The sequence below is a fragment of the Typopeltis vanoorti genome, chromosome 17, assembly GCF_054136105.1.
Source record: "Typopeltis vanoorti isolate ZY-2024b chromosome 17, IOZ_Tvanoo_1.0, whole genome shotgun sequence".
NCBI lineage: Eukaryota > Metazoa > Arthropoda > Arachnida > Uropygi > Thelyphonidae > Typopeltis > Typopeltis vanoorti.
This window is the reverse complement of record NC_143565.1, coordinates 44,679,442-44,705,922: the sequence shown is the minus strand read 5'-3', so window position 1 is coordinate 44,705,922 and position 26,481 is coordinate 44,679,442. Positions and strand designations below refer to the sequence as shown.

Genomic DNA, 26,481 nt, shown 5'->3' with positions numbered 1-26,481 from the left:
TACTGTGCAGTCTTATTTTATGTGATTTTGGAAATAATATGCCCTTATAGTATAAGTAATAGTATTGACAATAAATAATATGCAGGTTATAGTTTGACATTTATAATAGTTATACATTTACATGCGTAATTATTCTAAAAGTTAAAACGATATGTTTTTCATGAAGGGTCAGAATATATTTTTACTATACTATATGGTTATACCCTGCCTTGCAACGATTCGCTCATACAATGGTTTTAGTGATGTGACATTGTCTTGAATCACCTGATGTATAGTTAGTGAAGTTGTGAACTCATTTTATTGCTGTTAATGTTTGCAGATAAAATTCATAGTAAGGATGTTGTTGCTTCAATGAAAAGAAGATGCATAAACTTAGCATTACATGCAAAGATTAAAATTATTAAATTTAGTGACTATGATGTAATTGAACACAGATGCTGCACGCTAAACTGTGTAATAATAATAAAGAAATAGTTCAAGATACCTCAGTACTAAATCAAGTAAAAACAGGAAGTGACACTGATTGGCGAGATCCAAAATTAAAATAAACCCCAAATTGGAAAGAATAAAATGGCTAAACAACAAAAAATCAAGAAGTTTTGTCTTAAAACCTATCAAAAACAAGGATTACTAAGAAAAACTCAATCAAAAACTAGACTTAATAAATATATTTGAAAAAGAAGACATAAATAAAATAAGCAAAAACCTAACGGAAGTAATAATCTCAGCTGCCAATGAATTCAAAAGCAACAAACAACAAAAGCACCATAAACTTTCAGAGGAAACCATACAACTACTAAAAAAGAGACAAAATATGAAACAAGACAAAAACTTCTTAATTTCTAAAATAGAATATGCAGAACTATGCAAAACAATAAGGAAAAAGATGAGAAATGAAATAAGATCTTATAACAATAAAAATATAAAAATACTAAGAAAACATTTATCAGTTGGCAAAAGTCAAATAACTGCAATAAAAGATAAGAATGGGATACAATAAGGAAAAGAACAGATCTTAAGCAGGCTAGAAGAATTTTATAAAGAACTCTATATTGATCCTTCAATAGATAAATCAAATATAAATAACTCTTCTCTGTTGCATATAGAATTCATCCCTCCCATTCACTTCAGATGAAATAAAACAAGCATTAAAACAAATGAAAAATGGGAACATCGTAATAACTAGAGCAGATAAAGGAAGTGCCACCGATCTAAACCGATCCACTTATTTAGAAAAAATGAATCTGCTAGTCTTGGACAATAGCACATACCAACTTGTTAACTATGACCCAACCAATAGAATAAAAAAGAAAACAGAGAAAACCTCTATCATTGGCTGGCATTTACCAAATTCCATGTGAATGGAATTTATCCTATTTTGGACAAACAGGCCGTTCTGTGGAAAAAAGAATGAAGGAATATCAATATTATATCGAATACATGAAACCTCACAAGTCTGGTCTAGAACAACATAGCATTGACACTAATAATATCCAGTGGGATAAAGCTCATCTTCTCCACAGATGTAGGTTTAAATATGAACGCCTGGGGGGGGGGGTGGGGGGGGGGGGGGGTGGGGGGGGGGGGGGGTGGGGGGGGGGGGGGGTGGGGGGGGGGGGGGGTGGGGGGGGGGGGGGGTGGGGGGGGGGGGGGGTGGGGGGGGGGGGGGGTGGGGGGGGGGGGGGGTGGGGGGGGGGGGGGGTGGGGGGGGGGGGGGGTGGGGGGGGGGGGGGGTGGGGGGGGGGGGGGGTGGGGGGGGGGGGGGGTGGGGGGGGGGGGGGGTGGGGGGGGGGGGGGGTGGGGGGGGGGGGGGGTGGGGGGGGGGGGGGGTGGGGGGGGGGGGGGGTGGGGGGGGGGGGGGGTGGGGGGGGGGGGGGGTGGGGGGGGGGGGGGGTGGGGGGGGGGGGGGGTGGGGGGGGGGGGGGGTGGGGGGGGGGGGGGGTGGGGGGGGGGGGGGGTGGGGGGGGGGGGGGGTGGGGGGGGGGGGGGGTGGGGGGGGGGGGGGGTGGGGGGGGGGGGGGGTGGGGGGGGGGGGGGGTGGGGGGGAATAGTTGTGCCAAAAGTGCCATTTGGAATATGGCACCTTTGGCACATATTGTGTGCCAAATTCCATAGCGCATTCCCTCAAGACGGTGATATATTGTCAAATCCTATTACCTTATTAATTAATAATGGAACACGTATAGACCACAGTAATAACTTTAATTAAATAAAGGTACAAATATTTTGTACTGAAAATAATAGTACATCCTCAGTGTAGAACAAACAGTTAAAGGAATGAAATACAAAGTACAGAACAGTCGGTGGATCACCAATTAAATTGTTGCCGCTTGCTAGAAGATTAATTACTAAAATATTAAATAATTCTTTAAAGATAATTATTTCATTGATGGTTACATAAAATAAGAGTCTCCCAAACTTTTGGGAGAGAGAGACAGTCATTTCGATTTAAATTTGGCCGATGTAAGAGGGCTTCACAACTTTCTTTAAAAAGGCGTTCATATTTAAACCTACATCTGTGGAGAAGATGAGCTTTATCCCACTGGATATTATTAGTGTCAATGCTATGTTGTTCTAGACCAGACTTGTGAGGTTTCATGTATTCGATATAATATTGATATTCCTTCATTCTTTTTTCCACAGAACGGCCTGTTTGTCCAAAATAGGATAAATTCCATTCACATGGAATTTGGTAAATGCCAGCCAATGATAGAGGTGACAGTTTGTCTTTTGCAGATGGCAACAAGTGAGAAATTTTGTTGATAGGAAAATATGTGGAAATAAGATGATACTTCTTCAAAATTCTGCCTGTAGGTTCTGAGATGCCTGAAATGTAAGACTCTGCAGTCTATTGAAGAATCTTGAATTGTTGGAACATAGGAGTTGATTATCTGTTTGGATCTGATTAGGGTTGTAACCATTAGATTCTATTAACTTTTTTATAGTGAAAAGTTCTTGTTGTAAGGTTGATGGAGAGGAGCACACTTTATGTGCTCTGTTAATTAACGATTTGATAATGCCAATTTTTTGAGAGGTGTGATGAGCAGACTTTTGATGAATGTATCTGCTAGTAAAAGTAGGTTTTCGATAGACACTTGTAGACAAAATACCAAGGGATGTGTGTGTGTAAGGAGGATGTCCAAGAATGGTAAACTACCAGACTTTTCTTTTTCCATGGTGAACTGAATGCGTGGGTGAAGGCTATTTATCTGTTATAGAAATGTGGTAAGTTCCTCTTCAGCATGTGGCCAAATCGCAAAAACATCATTGACATAACGAAACCAAAGAGAGGGTTGGGGATGAATGGATGAAAACAGGGTGTCTTCCAGATGTTTCAAAAAATAGTTTGCCAAAGGTGGAGACAGAGGGCTACCCATGGAAATACATTCAACTTGTTTGTAGATCTTGTTTTAACAGCTGAAATAACCTTAATGTATAATGAATTCAAAAATCTTTGCAATATCCGGAGGGTAATCATCATATAGTAAGTTGACCATGTCCGCTAATGGAATATTGGTAAAAAGGGAAACAATATCAAAACTGACTAATTCTTACTTAATTCCTTATATACTTCCTGCTCATTCACCATCAGTCCCTCCTCCACCATACTCTCTACACTTTAGCTTCCCTTGATATTGCCAATCATGAGGATAAAATACACTGATAAACTGATCATTTAATATCAACTCTATCCTCTGCATTGGTTACCAATTTGCCAGTATCATCCTCCCATAGTAATTTTTCCTTCTACTTCCCACATATTGAAAGAAATTACTAAGATTTTTCTTAGAATGATTGGCCAACGTATTCTCCTATTTTCCTTTGGTACCATTACCAACAGAATTTCTTTCCTGGCCTGCTCACTGTACTCTTCATGCAACTAATCATTACTAATATTCATCTTGTGTTGTCTCCACAGTGCCTCTTTCTTCCAGATTTAATGCTTAATCTCTTCATTCATCCATTTTACTCCTACATTATTTAGTTTTTCACTTTTGGGATATACTTAGACACTGCTGCTGTTAAACAGCTCTTGATCAATGGCTACACAGAATCTGTATTCTCTCCCCCTCACACACACTCAACTCCTCTTTTCCCATTGTCTCCTGAGCTTCTCATAATCACCAGACTTGTAGTTTCACATATAGCCCTTCTTTATAGAAATTTTCAACTGGCTGCTGTAGCAAAGGTAATCATTTCATGGTCACTCTTGACAACTGGGAGAAGATTAGACACTCCATTCACAATCATATCCTCTGATGATATAACCAGATCTAAGATTCTTAACCCTCATGTGCCCTCCATTATGTACTGCCTAAGATTTTTGTCCCTTAAGAACTTGAAAAATTTATTCTCCTTATTCCATGATTCTCTTCATTCCAGTCAATATTGCCATAGTTGAAATTACCCATAATGATCACCTTTTGCTTGCTCACTAAGCCAAGTTGCCTATACATTTCTTTGTCTCCACTTCTACATTAACCGGCCTGTAGCAACACTATACCAAATATATCATTCTATCAGCCTCCACACCATACTACTTCAAAACCACTGCCAGCTTTTTCTCTTTCTATCTCAACTTTGCATGGACATAATTTCCTTGCTATCATCAGCACTTCCTCATTTCCTTCTTCCCTTTCCTGTCTTCATGAAAAACATCACATCTCTCCATTTCTGTTCCCATCAAGATATCATTCTCATCCAACCATGTTTCACTTATCCTCATCATCAAATTCCTGATATATCCTCAAGGAGTGTACAGGATATGATAGTACTACATGAAAAATTTACATCATTACTAACTTCCTATTTACAGTTTTCCTCCAAATCAGTCTGTTACCTGTCAAGACTCTAATAGTATCAGATCTTATATTTCTGTCTTCTAAGGTACTTTTTACTGTATCAATCCACCTATATCATGGTCTTCCTCTGGGTCTTTACTTAAGTAATTATACATACTTCAAGTATATCTTTTTCTCCTGTTTTCATGTTACCTTTATCATCTGTAATTCCTTTTACAGCACTCTTTCCTCCATTTCTGAGCTTCTTCAGCAACCTCCAGAATATCTTACCACTTCTTGATATTTATTTTCTATGTTCTTATCAAAGTCCTTTGTTGCTTACAGCTACTTGTATTTGCCATATTGCTCTCTTTTGTGGGTTTTATAAATCCGATCTTTAACCAATGATCCATACTTAAGAATTTGAAAGCTAAAAAAAGTACCTTGTTTACTCAAATATAACTCGCACTTTTTTTTCCCAAAATTATAGCTAAAAAATCGTGGTGTGAGATATATGTGTGGATTTTTGGAAACTAAAGTTTTCAGGGAAAAAAACTGCAAATGGTTAGACTTACCAAGAAGTTCCTACTCGCTATCGCTACTTTTGAGGCATCGAGAACAGTTTCCTTGTTTGCATCGTCAAAGTCATCTACCCAAATAGTTTCATCTTCTTTCCCATTATTTCAAGCAAAAATTACCAGTAATTTACAAGATTTGAGATAGGTAGAGCAGTTATGAAGAAGTGCATATGATTGGTGTGGTATTAACAAAAGATCGCGTGAACCAAAGACAAATTAGCATTTCAACAGTTGAGTTGAAATGCTAATTCTCTTCAACCGAATTCCATAATATCTGAAACACATTCACTATAGATTTCTTAGTTTTAACACATTCACTATGAGGTGGTGTCAAACAAAACCTTATGTTGCCAGTGCAACATACGGTTATTATTAATATTATTATTATTATTATTCGTGACACCTCCAAGGAGTCCGAAGACTTATTGCGGGAGGATGCCTACTGTACAACTCTCCGTCTCTGTTTTGCTCGAGTCTATACAGCAGTTCTGTTGGAGGGGAGATGTGATTCATTAGTTAGTGCTGTTTTTATCCCAGTTGTCTCTAATTACATATAATATAATGATTCCATGCGTTAATGATGCAGAGCCGAAAATTGCCACATACCCCTGGAAGATCTTTTGAGGAAACACTGGAATAAAGCATTCAACTTTAATAGCCAGATATTTCAACCTGAAAATTTGAGGTCATCATCAGGGGCATAAGGCTAGTGAAGTACAAGGTAGAACACAAAAAATGATTTATTTAAAATAGTAAAAGCTGTTGGGATGGGATGGAGGTTATAAACTAAGCATGATGATGAAAGTAAAGTTTGTGTAATAATATAGATGAAAAGAATAAATAGAGCAATGCAAGTAGTTAACAGAAGAAGCATTAGATTATTCCCCCCCTCCCCCAACAAAAAAAAAAAAAAAAATTCAGGAACTCTAGAATTAGACTTTCTGATATCTTTGGGAAGGAGAAGCAGTCATTCCAATTCAGGTTCGGAGAATGCAGCAAAGCTTCAGCACACTCTTTAAACAAACATTTGAATTTGTGGCATCACTGATGGAGTATGCATATTTCAAAACAGAGAATATTGTGGTTGGTATCAGTTCCATGTTGTGCTAGGCAAGATTGGTGTTGTAATCTTTTGTACACAGAACATCCAGTTTGTCTGAAGTAGGAAAGGTGACAAATGCAGGAACTTGGTAGATGATAAGATGAAAAGGAGAGGATCGTTTATCTTTAGAAGATGGGAACCAAGAGGAGAATTTGTTGAAAGGAATAAATGAAGTCGCTGGATTGTATTTTTTAAGGATTCTTGAGATTGGTTTAGAGATGCCAGAAATGTATGAGATCAGAACCCTCTATATTGTTTCATGGTTGTTTGAGATAGGTTTGTAAGAATCATAAGCACACATAGTTTGTTCCAAGAAGCCATTCAGTTGAATAAAGTGCTTAATGTCCAGAAATACGGTCTAGTACAACACGGAATTGATACTGACCACAATGACCTCTGTTCTGAAACACACTTTATGTGCCATCACAAATTTAAATGTTTATTTAAAGTGAGTGCCAAATCCTTGCTCCATTGTCTGAACCTGAATTGGAGATAGTCTTATTTTAATCAGAGTTCATTAATATGTGTGTGTTGCGTGTGTATTTATTTATTTTAATAATATAATGCTTTTTCTGTTAACCACTTGCATTGCTTAAATTCTACCTTATGCCACTGATAATAACCGGTAATTTTCTGGTTGAAATATCTGACTATTAAAGTTGAATGCTTCATTCATCATTATCCCTCTGTTCTTATATTATTTTGTTCTACATTTATGGTATAAGTATCTCTAAAAATACAGTATTTGTATTAAAAAAGAAAGCATAGCTAATCATTCTGAAAATACTGAATGATTAGGTATGATTTGTGTAAAGAAAACTGAACAGCAGTATGATTTTTAATTAGTGATACTTCTGCAAACTAAGTAAAGAAATGCCATTTCTGAATCTAAAACTGTTCTTTTTTATATATATTACATTGGGTCTTACAAGCAAAGAAATAGACAAAAAATAATAGCTAAAATAGATTTGATTTTTGTTTAATATCAGATGCATCTTTTAAAAGCTTTAGTTGGTTGAGAAGCAGAATGCCAGTAAATGTACTGCAAATAATAAAGTAGACAGGGATATCCTACTCTGGTTTTCTTTCTGCCTTGAATGCATTATGTATTTGCATATTTTAGAACATAAAATGCTTGCATTAAATATTATTCATTAGTTAGGTACTGTTTAGTTGTAACTAAGTAAATATTACTTATTTAAGAATATTAAATATAAAAAAAAATTCTTTACACAAAAATATGGTTTCATTATTTTTATTACAGCTGTTGTGTCTGTCTCAGAAAACAGCCTAGCTATAATGTTGATGATAATTGTTGTCAGTGTCATACAGCTGCACTTAAGCTTACGACTGGGCTAACAGAAGAAGATTTAATATATGTTTCCTTCCATAATCGTGTATATGAAGTGCCATTTTATGTGGCAGTTGACCATCAGACCTGCTCTATTATTGTAGCTATACGCGGTACTCTCTCATTGCAGGATGCATTAACTGACCTTACTGCTGAGTGTGACTTGCTTTGCACAGAAGGATGTCCACAGGGTGCACAGTGTCATAGAGGAATACTGCGAGCTGCAAATTTTGTTAAAAGGAGGTTGGAAGAAAGTCATGCATTAAGTGATGCATTTGCTCTCCATCAAAGTTATTCACTAGTCATTACAGGACACAGTTTAGGTGCAGGGACAGCAACACTTTTGGCTTTTCTATTAAAACCTATTTATTCAAACCTCAGATGTTTTGCTTTTGCCCCCCCTGGTGGACTTCTAAGTTCTGAATGTGTAAAGTATTCAGAAGACTTTGTTCTTTCAGTAGTTCTAGAGGATGATTTGGTACCAAGATTGAGTGTGCCAAATATGGAGGATATGAAAAGAAAACTTCTGAACTGTATCCTAGACTGTGATCAACCAAAGGTTAGTTCACCAATCAAAAATCTTCCTATCAGGTATTTTAAACATTTTTCATATTACTTAAATTATGTGGGTTTTTTTGAATGTTATAAACTAGTTAGAAGAGTTGAACCATTATTGGTTGATTGTGTTTATCTGTTTTAGGTAAAACAGATAAATACTCTCAGATAAATAAATGAAAACAAAATAAGTTTTCTGTTATTTTAACTGTTATATTATTCATCTGCAGGATTTCTACATCAAGCCACCTATACTAAATCTGTGTTCTTTTAAATTTACATGAAAAATATAATCGATTATTTCAAAGAAATATAATGTGCATAGTTCTTGTATAATTAGTTCTTCCTTTCCCCGTCTCCTGCTTGTGACCAGTGCAAGGGGTTTCAGAAATATATTGGTCCATAGTGGGTGCAAGACCTATAACTGATGCTTTCTATAAGTTTCTATCTACTTAGAAATGCATGCAAGTGGGTTAGTAGCAAACATGTACCATGAGGGGGTGAAAGTTGTAAAAAATTTAATGAGATAGAATTCAAAAATATGGAACTACTCATAGAAAAATGGAGTTGGTCTTTGAAACACTGTATACAATAGTTGGCAGACTTGTGCATGAAATTAATATATTATTATCAGATGAATAATCTTAAAAACTGTTTTTGTTTACTTGCAAAATTTAGAAATTGTTAGTTATGCTATTTTTAGTGATTTTTAGTAATATTAGGAAAATTTTTATAATGAGCGATGTTTGAAAATCAACTGGTTGCTCGTTGCAAATACTAAGAAGAAGAACCAAAAAGCTTGCTTTTTTTTTATATCAGCAAATGTACTTTGGTTACTTAGTGGGCATTATGAAGAAATATTGTGGGGGTGATTATTGTTAGAGGTTATTCACCAATTTGTTAATATCTCACTCTTGAGTTTACCAACAAATTGGTGGATAACCTCTCACAGTACTAATCAGAATCTTATTCCATCCACTTCATGACTCGGCTACTTGTATATAGAGGCTAATGACTTTCCATCACTTGCCTTAATATCCCATAGTGTTTTCAGACATGTATAATGCTATGGATTATGAGAAGAGCCACTGTAAACAATGAGATCTAAATGTGTTATTGTAGATGGGGATATTAACTCTTTATTCTAATTAACAGTGTGCTTTTGCTTTCATAATGTTTCTTACTTATTCTGTTGCGTACTATGTTTATCCACCTTTCTCATTTACTAGTCGTATACCTATGAACACTGAAAAATTTATTTGTTAAGACTGCACCACCAGTATTTCTATATATCGGCATAAGACTCAGTAATACATCCGGTAGATCTCTCTCTTACTAGCATACATTTCATCAATGGAGTTTACATAAAGAGTCGTGGTTTCTCAAGTACTTAGACTATGCTTTTAATGCCTTAGTTGTTTCCCGCTCACAGATCTGAGTTTGTTTAGGAACAGTGCATTGTAAAACAAAAGATAATGCGCCACTCTATTGACATATAATTAAAACACATTTATTTACATTAATAACAAAGTACATTAATTAAACGATAGGGAGGTTACTCTCTCTACCTATCCATTAGATTTTTAGCATAAAGAAACAAAATTCCCCTTTCAATACTAAATAACTATTCGTTATAATTACTCAATTACTTCTCTGCTTATTAAATCAAACTATTGAAACTAATATACTCACAAAATGGTTAGCTAGCTATGTCAAGTTATCTCACAAATTATATTCCAATTAATAACAAATCAGAGGACTCTCTTATAGACACTTCTTCTTACTATTTCTTATCAGTCTATCTATAACATATCTCCTAGATTACAAAAGGAATGTACAACAACAGATGGAACAAACTTACGAAGGCTCTGTGTCGCACACTCGTCCAAAGGTCCTGCACTAAAGTCCCTATGCTTTTCCTTTCATCTTGGGCCTTAGGCTTCCATCTAGAGAGTCTTACTTCAGGGGGCATTTTGTCAGGATATTGGCAGGCTTTAGACTACAATTTTCTGGTACACAAAAAGCTCAGGCAAGAGGTTTCAGCATACGAGCTTGAAGATCGCTCTACGGCTTTTGGCTTCGGTTGATCTCCCACGGCAAAAAGACATCAGACCAACACTTGGCTTGGGTATTTACATCGGATGGTCTCTCGTCATTCCCATTCTTCTCCTCTGGCATGGGCTCACCATAACATCTGGTCCTCTGGATCCTACTCCCGACTTTTCTGCCTCTAACTGCCCACCCCCATTGTTCGGCTCAGTCCCTTTTTATTTCACGTTCTCCGGGACCTTGCATGAAGGGTTGTAACCCCTGAAGAATTCGGCACAACGCCTTGATCTTCTGTTAAGACCGACCCATTCCTTCTTCTCCTCTGTGCACTCCTTTAATCCTATCTTGTTAGACAGCGGAAACTTGTCTGAACCTTGCTGATTTCTTTGACACTAACTTTGAAGGTGTTTATATGCAGAGCTTGCAAACAACTTTCTCATACACTTAAATCGTAAACAATTTTCTTATGCCCTTACACAGAGCTATTATACAAAGTTCCGGTGGCAAAGCATTGCCTTTGTTTTTGACATTCTAGAAATTTTTGTAAAAGCAGTAAATACAGTCAATTCCCATAAGGTTATTTACATTAATATTTAGCATAAAATACGTACAGACATACAAGGTTATTTTTGTAACAATCTCATGAGACTTGACCTCTGTAAAAATTGATGTAAAGCGCTTTGGTATTTCCAAGCTACATCGAGATTTACACCACTAACCAGACTGGTCTTGACCTTTATTCAGGTCTCATCAGTGGGAGCCAGCTCGATGACCAGCTGCTTGTGCAAAAAATCCCAGAATACAGTCTGGCTTCCGAAAATATTCTACTACTGATCATCTTATGTTAGAGGCTTCCATTAGAGATACCTTCCTAAAATGTGGGCATCTAGTATTGGTTTTCTTTGATATGGGATCTTTCGAGTCTGAGTGGGCACTTCCCTCTCCTGACCTTATAATCAAGAGAAGGGAGTCCCACAAGGTTCAGTTTTAAGTGTCATGCTTTTTACAATCAAGGTCAGCTCGATAACCAAACTACCTCCCGCTGTAAGTGATGCCTTTATATGGATGACTTTACTGTCTTCTATCATTCATGTCATATGAAGACCATAGAAAGACAGCTGCAGCACTCCATTTACCACCACTCAGATGGGTGCTTGCAAATGGGTTCAGATTTTCACAGCAGAAGACAATTTGTGTGCACTTTTGCTGCAGACATGGTCTTTATCCTGACCCAGAACTCCAATTAGGATAATCACTAATCCCAGTTAAACCAGGAGCCAAATTCTTGGGACTGATATCTGACAGCAGACTCATGGCTCCTTCACATACATCAGTTAGAAGGCAAACACAGTCTTGTAAAGCAACGAACATTTTATGCACTTTTTCTTCCACACATTGGAGTGCTTACAGATGTTCTTTGCTTCATTTGTACAGGACATTAATAAGATCAAAAATTACTACAGGTCCCAAGTCTATTGAACCAAATGAACCACCTTTGTCACTTCAACATCAACAGCAATCTCTGTTATATGCAAAAAAAAAAAAAAAAAAAATCCTGCCAGACCACCTGAATGTGGCAAACTGCCTTTCATCCACATTAGGAGAATTGTAATAACACTTGACAGACTGCCATAAAACCCTTTGGTTTGAGGATAAAAGCTCTCCTACAAGCTCTAGAGATAGCAGTACACCACACCACCAAATACACTTTCACCACCTTGGCAATCATATCTGCCAGCGTGTAGCTTTTCTTTTAGCAGGTTACCAAAATTGTCCACCCAACCTGTAGTCGACCAACAGCTCTTCGAAGCTCATAGAACTGAATGCTTTGATTTTGTACCCAGTATCCTAATGGGATCTTTTACTATCTTTCTAGACTATATTATGTATGAGGGTGGTCTGAAAAGTTCTCAGCCTAACAATGAAAAAACTAATTTATAATTTCAAAATTATTTTTATTTTTCAACATAATCTTCCTTAAGACTGATACATTTATTCCACTGATGCTCCAGCACCGTTATCCCATCCCTGTAGTGGTTATCAGTAAGATTTGCAAAATACCCCTCTATAGCTGCAATCACCTCTTGATTCGAAGAAAAACTCTGACCAGCGAGGAAAAGTTTTAGTTTTGGGAAGAGATAGAAGTCAGAGGGAGCAAAATCTGAGGGTGGATGTTCAACAATTCATAATGCAGATCCCTTAATTTTCCCATTGCTAAAACACCTTTGTGGGCAGGTGCATTGTCCTGACAAAAGATGATTTTTTTCCTTCTGAAAACAGTGTCTTTTCTCACAAATTTTTTCGTCTAGTCTGGTTAAAAGATCAGAATAATATTCCCCAGTTATTGTTTTACCCTTTTCAAGATAATTAATAAAATTAATAAACATCGGTGTTTTAAGATGCCTTTAGCATCCTAAAACACCGATGTCATGACTTTTCCTGCTGATGCAACCGACTTTGTCTTCTTTGGCGCTGAACAACCAGCTTCTGTCCACTGTTTTGACTGCTGTTTGGATTCTGGTGTGTAATAGTGAATCCAAGTCTCATCCATAATAAATTTATACACAAAATTAGTTTTATTCTTGTTAAAATGCTCCAAGCACTGTTCAGAGATTTTCATTCAAGTATGTTTTTGATCTGCTGTGAGCAAGCATTTCACCCATCTTGCGCAAAGTTTTTTCATTTGCAGTTCTTCATGCAAAGTATATCCTACACGTTCTTTTGAAATGCCTATAGTCTCAGCAATTTCACGCATTCTGACTCGCCGGTCATCCAATACCATATTATGCACTTGATCAATGATTTCTCGTGGTGTTATACTTTTTGGACGTCTTTCACATGGATCATCTTCAAGGCTGGTATGGCCACGTTTAAACTCTGCAGCCTATTTCTTAATTGTCGAAAACGAAGGAGAAGAGTGCCCATAAACTTTTATGAATTTCTTTTGGCTTAAACCTTCTTTTATAAAGAATTTTATAACCGCACGATACTCAATTTTATCCATTTCAATGGATACATTGAAATGGATAAATTACTTTTGCTTCAAACAGCAAAAATAAAACAAACTACTTGATAGAATTGCTCGCAATTTCACATGGATGCTTATGACAACTGTACCAACTTAGGGGAAAGAGAAAATTTTGCGAATAGTGTTGCCATTTGTGGTCAAGGCCGAGAACTTTTCAGACCACCCTCGTATGCACAAATCCCACTAGTGTGTAACAGTTTTACAGCTGAGTTGTACATGATTGAGATTGCACTAAAATATAAAAGTTTTTAGATCTATGGAGGCTGTTCAATAAGTTATAAGACTATATTTATACAGAAAACAGATTACCTTTAATCATCATCATTTACATGGTCTTTTTCGAAGTAACTACCATGAGACGCGATGCATTTGTCCCAACGTTGCGTCCACTTCTTAAACACATGTGAAAGTCCGTTTTTTGAGAGTTCTTTCAAAACTTCCTCCGCAGCTTTTACACATGCTTTGTTGCTTTCGAAATGGCAGCCTCTTAGTGGTTTCTTGAGCTGAGAAAACAGTCAGAAATCGCACGGTGCGAGATCAGGACTGTATGGAGGGTGTGGTAGGATATCTGTGTTGTTCCTCTGCAAAACGTCCACTACACAACCAGCAATATGTGGCCTTGCATTATCGTGGTGCAATAAGAAGCCATTCTTCAGCAATGGACGCTTCCTTTTGATGTGCTGTACCATTGTCCGTAAAACATCTGCATAGTATGAGCTATTTACAGTATTCCTGGGTTCTACAGTGTGTTGGTAAACAATGCCTTCGTAGTCAAAAAACATTATGGTCATAACTTCACCAGCCGATTTTACAGTTTTTGCTTTCTTGGGGATAGGCGAAGACGGATGTTTCCATTCACTGCTTTGTTGTTTCGTTGTATGGTCATAGTGATACAACCAAGCTTCATCTGCTGTAATGATGCATTTTAAGAAGTTGTCACCTTCTTGTTCCAGTCTTTCTTTCCATTCTGTGCACGCATCCACTCGATGCTGCATTTGCTCCGGTGTCAAGAGTTTGGGAATTCATCAGGCGCAAACACGTTTCAGTCCCAAATGTTCAGCCATGATTGAGTGAACACTTCCCACAGAAATATTCAGGACAACATGCAGCTGGAGTACTGTAATTCTGCGATCCTCCTTGATGATAATCGCTGCTGTGTTGATCATTGTCTCTGTGATGGACGTTGAAGGTCTTCTCTCACGTTCAAGATCTTCCACATTTTGCCTTCCTTCCTTAAAAGTTTTATGCCAGCGAAAGACACCTGCCCTGGACATTGCTTCATCGTAGAAAGCTTCGCATATCATGTTAAAAGTGTCTGATGCCGATTTTTGCAAATGCACACAAAATTTAATCGCATAACGCTGTTCCAAGGACGCTTCCATTTCGACGACTGGTCGCGGCTCGTAGGTGCGCAGAAACAAGCTTGCGTTTAGTCACGTGACACTCTGGCACATCAGCCCGTATACGCCATCTATCAACCTCTTTTGTAATACAGACAGCAACATTTCTTTATTCCACAGAAATTAATATTGTGATGAGTGGTTTCGTGACAGTAAAATTAGTATTATTACTTATTGAACAGCCCTCGTATATAGGCCACTTATTTATTACATGTGTTCTTTTTAGCATGACCATAGATATTCTTAACCACTAAACCAAAAAAACAAACAAACAAAAACAGTCTTCACACTTCAGTTCATTCCTCAATCCTACCAGTTATGTTCTACTATCCTCACTCACGCTCATATTTTTCCTACTAGCTTGTAGGAAAGATATGATTTCACTTCCACTTCACATTATTTAAAAAAAAAAAAAAAAAAAAAAAAGATTGCATGGAGAGAATTTTTCCTTCCTAAAACAAGTTTTTCATCCACAAAACAGTCATAGACTGGTCAGAAGAGCACATGTAATTAACAGGCATAAATACACTGGACTTCACAGCCTATAATTAATTCAGCTGTGATTGTAAATAACTCAACCAAACTATGCAGGTAACATGACTCTAGTCAGTTCTTATAGCCAATGTTCCATGTCCTGAAATTCTTTTTGATATTCACCTGTGTACACTTCATACAAGGCATCTTTATTCTCTCCAAATCCCAGTAACCAGATCTGAGCATAATAGTGTGCAGGTATGGTTTTATCAGGGCCTTATTCACTGGAACCAAACCACTTCCTTGTCTCTGTTGGTGAATGTTTTTTTTTATTATTATTACATGAACCTCCAGAGAGAGTCCAAAGACTCGTCGAGGGAAGGCACCTACTCCACAATTCTGTCTCCATCACTCAGTCCACCAATTACTTTCATCATCTGCACCATTGCCGTTGACTGCCGACCACCACCACTAGTATTTTCAAAGACGATCACAAACATCCATGCCCATGGCAGGATTCGAACCCACAACCTTTTGGCTGGAGAATGGATATGCTAACCACTCGACCATTCATGCTGTCAATGTACTTTGAGGAATCCTCTGAGTTGTCTGTTACGTAATTAACCCAGTGTCTGCATTACAAGAGTAACCTTAATTACATACATTGGTTAATACAGATAGAGAAACAACCATCACAGTCCAGTTGTATTATTTATATTTGCTTACATGCAAACACAGTTATTGTGATTTCAGGTTGATAGACTTGATTGTAAGATAATCAGCTAGAAATACAAGAAGGGTTGCTGAATAGAATTGATAGCAGTTTATGCAGTCTCCTAAAAGTAGTGCACTTTTATAATTCACTCATAAATATGAGCATTCTCAGAGAACATCTTGTCCATTCCAGTGAACAGTTAATAGTTTGATATGCTAAGTAAAATTTGCAAATGTTGTCTGTTTATTTCTTTTTTATTCTTTTTAACTCAACTTGAGTGTACAGGTAGTTGTCGACTTACGACAGCTACTGCATCTCAGATTTTTCTACTACACTCGCACGCCCTATCCGTGTGGTCCCCATAGCCCCGAAGCCTAATGGGAACGGTTGTGCGTGTAGCGTCAGCCCACTGCCCAGCAACGTGTGTTTGGCGCGATTCATGCGTCTCGATCTCTGTTTGCATACATATTACGTTCACTCTTTTTGGTTAAGTTTTAATTTATGTTACAATTAGCAATTTTTAAATATCTCTAAGCATGTCAACCAAGAGGAAAGTGCCTTTGTCTACTCCTAGACCATCCAGAAAGCAAGAAAGGCCATTGATTTAGACACAAAATTGAAAGTGATTAAGCAGCATGAAGAAGGGAAAAAGGTGAACGCGATCGCACGTGATTTTAAGTTATCTCATTCTACAGTGTCGATGATTTTGAAAGACAAAGAAAGGATTCGTGAAGTTGTTAAAGAATCGGCACCCATGCAAGCAACAGTAATAATGAAACAATGTACAGGGCCCATCCATAAAATGGAAAAATTGTTTCTTTGGATGGAAGATCAGATGCAGAAGCGAACACCCTTAAGCCTTCTTACAGTGCAGTTGACGGCTAGAAGTCTCTTTCAGACGCTGAAGGAATGTGCCGGAAAAGATTACACTCAGACATTTATAGCAAGTACAGGATGGTTCAAAAGATTCAAAAGAAGATTCAACCTTCATAGGGTGCGATTCACTGGAGAATCAGCAAGTACTGATGTGGAAGGAGCTCAAGAGTTTGTTAAAAGTCTGGATGAAATAATTACAGAAGGAGGGTATCAACCAGAGCAGCTTTTCAATGTGGATGAGACTGGATTGTTGTGGAAAAGGATGCCAGAACGCACTTACATTCACCAAGAAGTCAAAAGCATGCCTGGTTTTAAGGCACTTAACGATAGACTGACTTTGCTCCTTGGCAGGAACATCGCATGTTTTAAACTGAAGCCGTTTTTTAATTTATCATTCTGAAAATCCCCGTGTGTTCAAGAATGTAAACAAGCACATTATGCCTTATATACTTCCTTTCAAACAAAAAACCTGGATGACTCAAACATTGTTTGAAGAATGGTTTTTAAATTGTTTTGTACCTCAAGTTCCTGAATATTGCTTCGAGAAAGAAATTCCTTTCAAAATTGTATTAATCTTAGATATTGCATCCACCTCACCTAGACCACCTCCATCCAAATGTAAAAGTTTTTTATTTGTTGCCAAATACAACTCCACTCGTTCAGCCTATGGACCAAGGGGCGATTGCCACATTTAAGGTGCACTTCCACTTTCGCCCAATCTATAGCTGCAACAGATGCTGACCCAGAACTATCTTTGTGAGCGTTTTGGAAACAGTAAGATATTTATAAATGCATAAAAAATATTGCAGCCACGTAGGAGGCTGTGACAAAGAAATGCATGAATGGAATTTGGAAAAACTGTGTCCAACGTTTTGTTAATGATGAATTTGATAGTGAACGTGAACTTGAAATGCTTACGGAAAATATCGTAACACTGGCAAATAGACTTTCTTTAGACATTGAAGTGGAAGATGTTGAGGAGCCGCTATAGCAACAATCTGGAGAACTTACAAATGAAGAACTTATCACTTTGGAAGAAGAGAAAAATGAAGATGAGGAAGAACCAGAAAGAAACTTCACCACTAGAGGGTTATCTGAAGGTTTTTCTCTAATAAATAAACTTCTTACACATTTTGAGGAAATGGACCCAAACATCGAATGATTTGCAGGGATTGAACGAATGGTACAAGATGCTTTTCGGCCATACTGTGAAATTTATGAGCAGAAAAGGAAACAAACAATTCAGACAAAAAATCAACATGTTTATGAGAAAAACAACTCCCACTACATCAAGTGGTGGCATTGATGACCCGCAACCAAGCACGAGTGGTAAGTAAAATATTTCTTATCTATTTTCTACATATGTTTTGTTTAGTTCTTTAAGATAAAATATTTTTTAGGTTTTATACAGTATTTGATATCTTTTTCATAATATTTTTTATTTTTGTAAATAGTAAATCAATTGTGTTGTACACAGTGTCTGATTTACCTAAACTGGTCCAACTTACGTCCAGATCGCTTTACGACTGGTTGGTCGGAACCTAACATGGTCGTAAGTCGACAACTACCTGTATTCAAAAAATAGTCTGTTTTAGCACATAAAATTACAATTATTACATTTCAATTATTAAAAAATGTGTTATTTGCTGCATGTTTTAGAAGTGTGCTTCTGTCTCTTTTCAGTCAAGCTGCTCATTGTATGTTGCAATAGTTTTTCTCTTATAGCTAGATATCCTATGATTCTACCATATAAACAGCCTGCCAATCTCACCAATCCACATTTTCTAATTCATGTCCTAGTCATAGTGTTAAATAAACATTAAGTATTGTGATTTGCTATTGTAGGCCAAAAAGCGGGAAAAGCTTTGGTTACCTTGTCTGCAGCCAAAGCTTTTCCCGATCATTTAACTATATCAAAGTTTTTATTATTATTATTATTCAGGCCTCCATGGAGTCAAAAGACTCATCGTGGGAGTCTTGATAGACTAGGAAACACATCCCTCCTAGGACACACAAAGTCTATCATACCACTCCTTAAACTCATTGACCATTCTTGCTCTCCCCACTCTGTCAGGCAATGCAATCCACAGTTCAACCACCCTCCATGCAAAGAAACCACTCCTCACCCTCTTGCTCACAGTTTCCTTTGTAACTTCCAGGGATGGCCCCTTGTCATCACTCCTTCTTGCTGTTCAACCAAGCAAAAGAACTCCCCAGAGTCAACCCTGTAACCACCTCTCAACAGTTTAAAAGTCTCAAATCATATCACCTCTCCTTCTTCTATCCACCGAACTCTGCAGTCCACATTCCCTCAGCTGATCCTCATAACTAACATTTTACAATCCTGAAACCATCTTTGTTATCTGCTTCTGTACCCTTTCCACAGTTAATTTATCCTGCTTCAAATCCTGCAGACCCAATCTGAGAACAATAGTCTAAATGTGGTCTGATCAGGGTCTTATACAATGGAATGATAACTCTTTTATCTCTGCAGATCAGCATCCTTCTCAGTAACTGGTAATTAGCTTAAGGAATTAACAATCCATATAACAGATATTAATTGAAGCAAACTTTAATGAATACTTTCAATATTTTGGCAACGTCACATTGCAATCTTTAGGAACATACAAATATGGTATGTGCATGCAGGCACTAACAAAAGCAAATGAGGAAGAATGCAAGAAACTAATAATGTTCCTAAAGTCATAATGGTGCCCCCTAGTGGGCTAATTGGGTTGTCTTGGCGTTGGGCTGAAGTTCTCATAATGTAGGTTTCCCAAATTTGGGGTAGTTTCGTGCACCCAAATTTGTTGAGGTTTGGAACGTTTTTTAGAACTTCTGATGATTCCATGAATAATCTTTCGTACTTGAACTTGCTGCGGTGTATTATTTTAGTTTTCTTCCAACGAATTCTATGGCAGGTATCTAAGGCATGGGCTGCCAGCCCAGAGTGGCTGCATTGGTGAAACCGAATGTAGTCTTTGTGTTCTGAAATCCTGATATTCGCTGTCCTGCCTGTTTGGCCAAAATAGGACAGTTTATGGCTGCAAGGGACCTGGTATACACCAGGTAGGTCTAGGGGTAGTGGTTGATCTTTGGTAGAGTGGATAAGGGATGCCAACTTTTTATATAGTCTATAACATGAAGTCAGGTCATACTTTTTCAGGATATTGGTTATTTTCTCAGAGGTGCCTCGGATGTAGGGTATGGCGATAGATTTAGTGTAATCTTTATTGTGGAGGGGGTTGTGGTTTACTGGTTTTAGTATTTTTTTGATTTTTTGGGGGGTTGTAGCCATTGGCTAAGAAAGTGTTGAGGATGTGGTTTAGTTCAGTGTTTAGGGCTTTGTGATCTGAGCAGATTAATTTTGCCCTATTGAATAGTGTTTTTATAACCCCACTAGGGGGGGGCTTTTCCCCCTAATGTCTACTACCCCCCAAGTTCCAGACTGGTAGGCTGGTTCTCCTTGAATTCTGATGACTCGAATTTTGAAAACTCGAGAGGGGGGGGGGGAACTGTCCTCCTGGTGCCTACAGCACCCAATCCCCCAATTTCCAGGCTGGTAGGCCAGTTCTCCTTGAATTCTGATGACACAAATTTTGAAAACTTGAAAGGGGGGTTCCACCTCCCTGGTGCCTGCAGTGCCCAATCCCCCGAGTTCTGGACTGGTAGGCCGGTTCTCCTTGAATTCTGATGACTCGAATTTTGAAAACTCAGAGGGGGTACCATCCTCCTGGCACCTACAGTGCCCAATGCTCCCAAGTTCTGGACTGGTAGGCTGGTTCTACTTGAATTCTGATGACTCGACACTCAGGCTAGCCCCTGAGTTTCAAAACGTTTCAAATAACTTGACAAAAAATGTGCCACGAAACCATTACAAAAAAAAGGCTTATCATTTTATATTATAGAGTAGATATTGTTGTGAGGTGTGTGTGTTGGGGGGAGGGGGGGAATGCTGGTGAATGTATCTGCCTGTATGGGTGGGTTTTCTATAAACAGAGAAAACCAAAGATCCATCAGGCTGGCGAGTGATTAGAGTGTCTAGGGAGGGGTGTTGTTTTCCTCTTTTTCTAAGGTGAACTGGACTCTGGGGTGTTGGCTGTTTAAGTGTATCTGAGCCATGTGGCCAAATAACGAACACATCATCCATGTACTGAAGCCAAATAGTGGGTTTTTGTGGGGCAGAGTTTAAGGCTTTCTCTTCAAAGGTCTCCATAAAGAAGTTGGCCAAGGGTGGGGAAAGTGGTGAACCCGTGGATGGTCCCCTCTATCTGTTTGTAGAATTTTCCTTGCCAAATGAAATAGCCTGAGTTCATTGTGAACTGAAATAGGGCTGAGATATTGGGAGGAAACTTGGCTTGGATGAGGTCTAGGGTTTCCTTGAGTGAGACATTAGTGAATAGGGAGGAAGCTTCAAAACTGACCATTATGTCAGTGTGTTGGAGTGAGAGGTTTTCTATACTGGCTTGGAAGTGGGCTGAGTTTTTTGTGTGATGGTGTGTTGCCAGTATAGTGTGTGAGCACTTTGGCTAATTTCTATGTATGTGACGGAATCAATGCCATCCACTATGGGACGTAATGGCACATTTTTTTATGTATTTGTTGGAAGTCCATATAATCGGGAGGGTCTAGAGTTGTAAGGTTTTAGTTTGTTAGTGACTTCCACAGGCCAAGAAGTGACCTTCTTAAGGAGTCTGTGGAGAGTTCTAATCTGAAAGCTGGTGGGATTATATTCAGTAGGGAAGTAGGTGGTACAGTCTAATACTAAAGCATTAAGTTTACCTGTATAGTCCTTTTGATTGAGAACCACAATGGTGTTTTCCTTATCTGCTTTGGTAATTACTATTTTTTTTGTTTTTCTTCATTTCTAGTAGAGCTGCATATTCGTCTTTGGATAAGTTGGATTTTGGAGGTTTTGCTTTGGTGAGAACACCGACTACATCCAGTCTGACGTTGTTGGTGATATGGTTAGGAAAGTTGCGAATCCCACGTTCTATTTGGATCATGATTTCCTCGGCAGGTATTCTTTTAGGAGTTAGGGTGAAATTGTGGCCGAGTGAGAGTGCAGTGAGTGCTTCAAGCTTTAAAACTGCGAAGAGAGATTGACAACCGTGTTGAGTGGTGGCTGTGGTAAGGAAGTAGAATTCTTTATCAAGTTCTCATATTTTTTCAAGTGCGACTACGTATTTTTTGAATTCTTTTGTTGCCGAAGCGTGCACATACCATATTTGTATGTTCCTGAAGATGACAACATGATGTTGCCGAAATATTGAAGGTATTCATTAAAGTTTGCTTTAATTAATATCTGTTATATGTTAATTCCTTAAGCTAATTACTAGTTATGTATGACCAACGCATAAGCCTTGCTACAATTACGATCATCCACGGAGATTCCATCGCACGAAAGGCCCGCCAATATGGCAAAATGAGGTTGAAGATATCGAGACAACTAAATCGTATGACCTTCCTAAAACGCTGCCGGGATAACAAGGTAATCCCAAATTGTGTTAAATTGAAGCACTGTTTTACTTCACAGAAAACTCTCCGTATTTATAACTGCACTAGTTTCGCCTTATTAAGAAAACAAATCACCGCGATGCGCGTTCTCCTTGCCGACAAAAACAAAACCTTATGGGTGCTAGAAGAAGAGCTTTCAGATACTCTCGGCCATGATCTTTGGACGAGTCTTTATGACGTCTCATGCGCTTCGGCAACAAAAGAATTCGAAAAAATACGTAGTCGGCACTTGAAAAAATATGAGAACTTGATAAAGAATTCTACTTCCTTACCAAAGCCACCACTCAACATGGTTGTCAACCTCTCTTCTGCAGTTTTAAAGCCTGAAGTACTCACCACACTTTCACGCGGCCACAATTTCGCTCTACCTCCTAAAAGAATACCTACCAAGGAAATCATGATCCAAATAGAACGTGGGATTCACAACCTTCCTAACCATATCGCCAACAATGTCAGACTGGATGTAGCCGATGTTCTCACCAAAGCAAAACCTCCAAAAACTAACTTATCCAAAGACAAATATGCAGCTCTACTAGAAATGAAGAAAAACAAAAAAATAGTAATCACCAAAGCAGATAAGGGAAACGCCACTGTGGTTCTCAACCAAAAGGACTGAACAGGTAAGATTAATGCTTTAGTATTTGACCGTGCCACCTACCTTCCTATTGAATATAATCCTACCAGCTCTCAGATTAGAACTCTCCACAGACTCCTTAAGAAGGTCACTTCTTGGCCTGTGGAAGTCACTAACAAACTAAAACCTTACAACTCTAGACCACCCCCCACCAATTATATGGACTTCCAAAAATACATAAACAAAATGTGCCATTACGTCCCATAGTGGATGGCATTGATTCCATCACATACATACAAATTAGCCAAACATTTAGCCAAAGCGCTCACACACTATACTGGCAACACACCATCACACAAAAAACTCAGCCCACTTCCAAGCCAGTACAGAAAATCTCTCACTCCAACACACTGACATAATGGTCAGTTTCGAAGTCTCCTCCCTATTCACTAATGTCCCACTCAAGGAAACCCTAGACCTCATCAAGCCAAATTTCCTCCCGATATCTCAGTCCTATTTCAGTTCACAATGAACTCAGGCTATTTCATTTGGCAAGGAAAATTCTACAAACAGATAGAGGGGACCATCCACGGGTTCACCACTTTCCCCACCCTTGGCCAACTTCTTTATGGAGACCTTTGAAGAGAAAGCCTTAAACTCTGCCCCACAAAAACCCACTATTTGACTTCAGTACTTGGATGATGTGTTCACTAATTGGCCACATGGCTTAGATACACTCCACTCCTTCTTAACACACTTAAACAACCAACACCCCAGAGTCCAGTTCACCTTAGAAAAAGAGGAAAACAACATTCTCCCCTTCCTGGACACTCTAATCACTCGCCAGCTTGATGGATATTTGGTTTTCTCTGTTTATAGAAAACCCACCCATACAGGCAGATACATTCACCAGCAATCCCACCATTCCCCTTCACAACAATATGGGGTTATAAAAACACTATTCAATAGGGCAAAATTAATCTGCTCAGATCACAATGCCCTAACCACTGAACTAAACCACATCCTCAACACTTTCTTAGCCAATGGCTACAACCCATAAAAAATCAAAAAAATACTAAAACGAGTAAACCACAACCTTCCCCCCCCCCAATCCACAATAAAGATTACACTAAATCTATCACCATCCCCTACATTCGGGCATCTCTGAGAAAATAACCAATATCCTCAAAAAATATGACCTGACTTCGTGTTATCGACCATATAAAAAGTTGGCATCCCTTATCTGCTCTACCCAAGACCAACCCATCCCCCCTAGACCTACCTGGTGTATACCATGTCCCTTGCAGCTGTAAATTGTCCTACTTTGGCCAAACAGGCAGGACATCAAATATCAGGATTGCAGAACACAAAGACTATATCCGGTTTCACCAGTACAGCCACTCTGGGCTGGCAGACCATGCCTTAGATACCTGCCATAGAATTCGTTGAAAGAAAACTAAAATAATACACCGCAGCAAGTTCAAGTACGAAAGATTATTCATGGAATCATCAGTAGTTTTAAAAAATGTTCCAAACCTCAACAAATTTGGGTGCATGAAACTACCCCATATTTGGGAAGCCTACATTATGAGAACTTCAGCCCAACGGCCAAGACAACCCAATTAGCCCACTAGGGGACACCATTAGGACATTAGGAACAATATTAGTTTCTTGCCTTCTTCCTCATTTGCTTTTGTTAGTGCCTGCGTGCACATATCATGTTTGTATGTTTCTGAAGATGGCAACGTGACGTTGCCGAAATATTGAAGGTATTCATTAAAGTTGGATTTAATTAATATCCGTTATATGCATTGTTAATTCCTTAAGCTAATTACCAGTTATGTATGACCAACGTATAATCCTTCTCAGTATTGCAGCAATCCTCTGGGTTACTTGAATTCACCACCTTGGTAATATGTACCCTGAATTTGAGGTTTCTATCAGTCATCAACCCAGATCTCTTGTCTCCCTACTTCCTCCAATAGAGTGTGCAGCATCCCATCGATGTGTCCCAAACCTCGAAACCTTACATTTTGCTGCATTAAATCGATTCCCCCCATTCACTTCCCCATCTGTCTAGCTTATCAAATCCTCTTGCAGGACTACCACGTCTGCACTATTACTAATAACCCTTCCCAATTTCACATCATCTGCAAACAACTGAATAACCCCTTACAATCCACTGACAATGTCATTGATATAAAGGTTAAACAATATAGGTCCCAGTAGTGAGGTCTCTGGGACCCCACTTGTAACCTTCTACATCCTTGAAACTGCCCCATCATACACAACTCTCTGATTCCTATCGGACAACCAATCCTGAATCCAGTTGAGCATTTTGATATTCAAACCCATGTGCTGCAACTTAAATATCAGCTTATCATGTGGTACCCTGTCAAATGCCTTTGCTAAATCCAAGAAAATGGCTGTATATGCCTTACCCTCATCTACTGCTCTTGTAACTTAATTATAAAAGGCTAGCATATTACTAAAATTTGAGCACCCCCTTGTCAACAAATCCATGTCGACTCTCAGATAACATTACACTCATTTGCCCAATGCTGTATACGGTCCCTCACTAATTTCTCCAAGATATTAACAACTACTGATGACACACAAACTGGCTTTTAATTAGACACTTCCAGTCTGCTACCGCCCTTATGCAATGGCAATATCTTACCTTCCTTCCATTCCCTGGGCACCTTTCCATACCCAGACTTTCATTGCAAAGCCAGGTGAAAGGAGCTGTCAGTTCTTTAGCACATTCTCTCAAAACTTGTGGTCAGATATCATCCAGTCCCACAGCTTTACTGACATCTAGAGTACTCAGTATTTGGAACACACTCTCTTCCTGCACCTCTAAACCTCAAACCTGCCCTATCCGTCTAGTATTCAAATTTACTCCTCCAGGTTCATTGAACAATTCCACTCTGTCCTCTACATCAGTCACTCTTTTTCCCATTTCTTTTCCACAGTCATTGCTCCTCCTACTGGCCACATAGCTAAAAAATTCCCTAGGATTTTCTTTGGATCTTTTGGCCAATCTCTTCTCATATTCCAGTTTCACCTTCCTTACCATTCTAGTCATTCTCCTGGCCTGTGTCTTATATTCTTGATGCATCTGCTCTTCACCTTTTTCCTTATATCTCTTCCATAGCCTCTTTTTCACATGCAGTTCCTGTTTAATATTGTTTGTCATCCACTTTACACCAAATTGTGTCCTCTTCTTTACTTGTGGAATACAACTTACTATTGCTGCTAACAAATATTCCTTCACAATTTCCCATGCACTAATGATATCCTGGCCTTCCATTTCCTTCATGAAACTTTCTCATGTTGATATCTAAGACTATTATAATCACCTGCCTTATAATTCCACATATGTTCCCTTCTCTTTGATACTCCTGCATGTCTATTTATCTTCCAAGTCAAAACCACGTGGTCACTCCTTCCAACTGGTGGGAGAGATGTCAAACAGTTA

At 38.6% G+C, this 26,481-nt stretch overlaps 1 protein-coding gene across 1 annotated transcript in view; it reads left to right on the top strand.

Moving 5' to 3' along the window:
* The window catches only part of LOC150097350 (diacylglycerol lipase-beta-like), a 290,177-nt gene that overhangs the window by 195,006 nt on the left and 68,690 nt on the right, over positions 1-26,481 (top strand). Inside the window, exon 9 of the mRNA XM_090407293.1 lies at positions 7,726-8,371. Within this exon, the coding sequence (XP_090263419.1) occupies positions 7,726-8,371 (646 nt within the window). The remainder of the gene's footprint in view (positions 1-7,725; positions 8,372-26,481) is intronic.